General features: G+C 29.0%; 1 protein-coding gene across 1 annotated transcript; it reads right to left on the bottom strand.

Moving 5' to 3' along the window:
- LOC109132556 lies at nucleotides 1,553-2,645 on the bottom strand (the record flags this gene model as incomplete). Its single annotated transcript, XM_019244237.1, has 1 exon — nucleotides 1,553-2,645. A coding segment is annotated over one exon (927 nt), but the record flags the coding sequence as incomplete, so codon positions are not given.

Below are 2,650 nucleotides of genomic sequence, written 5' to 3' on the forward strand. Positions count from 1 at the left end.
TTCTTATGTAACCATAACAAGATATACTAAATTACTTGGTAGTTTACTTATTCAATCTTATTATATGTTAGTAACAATCAGATTCTAAACTAACTGCAGATAATCTAATTTATTGATTTAATATTTTTGATTCTATTTAAATCTTTTGAGTTAGTCGATTTGTTAATATTTTCAATAAATGACAGATTATTACCAAAAAAGCCATTATGAAAAAATTAATGAAATTCCAAAATCAACGTATTCTTGTAAGAATACATTTCATCTGTGAAATATGTGAACATGGTAAAGAAAATATTTATAAAATGTTACAATTTATGGCAATATATATTTTTGTGTGTTTTAAAAATCAAATTTATATTTATGGTTTGTCGAGTAACTATAACAATTTTGCATAATCTAATAATCACTTATTTTACATATATTATGATTTTTTTATACTAAGTTTATTTATAATGATAAGGGTTATTGTCTCATTCATTTTTAATAGCACATAAATGAATATAAAATTAAAATGTATATTCCTATTCGATTATCAATATTTCTATTTTTTAATAAATAATCACACTAAATGTTGAGATTAATTAGTTTACATACTTAGATATATATAAATAATCACACATCATGATATCCCCTAATTTGTTGTCATTTTTATTTATTTATGAATATATATTTATTGGGAATTAAGTTTCTTTTAATGAGTTAGAGATATTTCAGGGGTAATATACTTTCTTTTATAATCCATTTTAATAACTATTGAAAACTTGTTATATAAATTATTATGGTAATAATAATAACATATAACATTTCGTTTTTATATGATTATGTTAATAAGTTATATGTTTAATAAGTTATATGTTCTTTATTTTTATTAACTTTATATTAATTGATATGTTTTTATAGCCTTTTTATAATATTTTACTTATATTGATTTTAAGAAATCAATATTTATATTAATTTTAAGAAATCAATATAATTTTGACTTGTATATTTGTAAGTAAATTTTAGTGAAATTTTGCTTTACTATTAAATTAGTGTAAGAAATGATGACATATCTAATTATTATTCAGTTAATTGTTTTTAAAATAAATACAATGGGATAGAGCTGTAATTAATTAGAAAATTTAAGGGTATTTTGCTAAAAAGGGTCTTGAGCTCTCTGGCGGTGACACATCAGCTTTTTCTCAAATGTGCTTCTCTATTAATATATAGGGGATGATGTGTAGATCTGAATCTGTGTATTTTCAATTTTGAACCAAAGAAGGTATAGTTCGTTTTATCGTTTAGTTAAACCATTCAGTCTCCACTGTTTTTGTTTTGAGATGTACATAAAGTGTGGAGCGAATGGCTGTTTCTATTTATCATAAAAAGACTCTGATGTGAAGTGCAAATGTGTAAATGCAGTTCTCTAGTTGCAGATCGTTTGTCCTAAAATCAGGTTTAGGTTTCAGTGACTGGTTAAGTTTTAAAGTCTAGCGGCATTGTAATGATGTTTAACATTGACATATTTTATTTATTGAGCAGTGCATTTGCAAATCTCATTTCTTCTTGTTTGAAGTTTAAATCACCAAAGCCATTGCCTTATAACGGATGATAAATAGTTTAAAGACATTATCAGTTAAAAAATACCAAACTGAGAGTAAAAGAGATACTTATATACTTTATTCAGAGGGTTGGATAAATATGTTTAATACATTCATATGAACATGCTATACGGTGGCCTAAATCATATATATCATTATGTGGTTCTTGCAAGAACCACATAATGGTCGAGAAGTATTACATTTGCGAAGAACTTGAGCCGTCGTTACCCATTTATTAAAATATTGACCGGGCATCATATATGGGTCTCTACCAATTAAGCATTCAATATGACAAGTGGTGTAACACTCGTTGCACCAGTAGAATACTTTTGTGCAAGTATCTTTTAAATTACGTTCGCATACTTCACACCATTCTTTCTCACTTACTTCTTCACTACATGAAATTGTAAGAAAGTGTGTGTCATGCCTATACCTTGCTTTGTATGGTAAGGTTGCGCACTTGAAACATAAAATAAAATTGCATTTGATGCAATTTAATGGTTTTAGACATTTTGTTTTGCATACGTGACATATGGGTTTTATTCCTGCGCCTAAAGCTAGGAACATGGGATGTTCATGACCTTCGTAATAAAACGGCTCAGAAATTGAAGCACACCTTACATCTAGCTTGAAGTCACATACCCCTATCCTACACCTATAGGCAAAGCCAAGAGAACAACGACCACAAGTGTCGCAATGGACAACATCGTGATGGACATTATTGGAAGTATATCTCTTGGAGACCTCCAATATAAGTGGATGAGGATGTAACGCATGTTGGATTCTACGAGGAGCTTTAGCACATGTTTCATGGAGGATGAACTCACACTCCATACAAACATAAAAGTTACCTTCATATATAGGAAGGACACACGCTTGACAAAGCATGTTTTCGTCATAAAATTTGCTAACCTCGAGTCGGAGATGATGGTCATGAAGAAAATAAAGTATCACTCCTTCAGATATCACCTCGAACGGCCCATCATCTTGTGTTATATCCAATATTTCTGGTACACCTTCGAGTTCTTTTCCATCCCACACATCCTTCCCAATAGCGCATATTGAATGAA

Source organism: Camelina sativa, chromosome 4 (genome assembly GCF_000633955.1).
Source record: "Camelina sativa cultivar DH55 chromosome 4, Cs, whole genome shotgun sequence".
In the NCBI taxonomy this organism is placed as follows: Eukaryota; Viridiplantae; Streptophyta; class Magnoliopsida; order Brassicales; family Brassicaceae; genus Camelina; species Camelina sativa.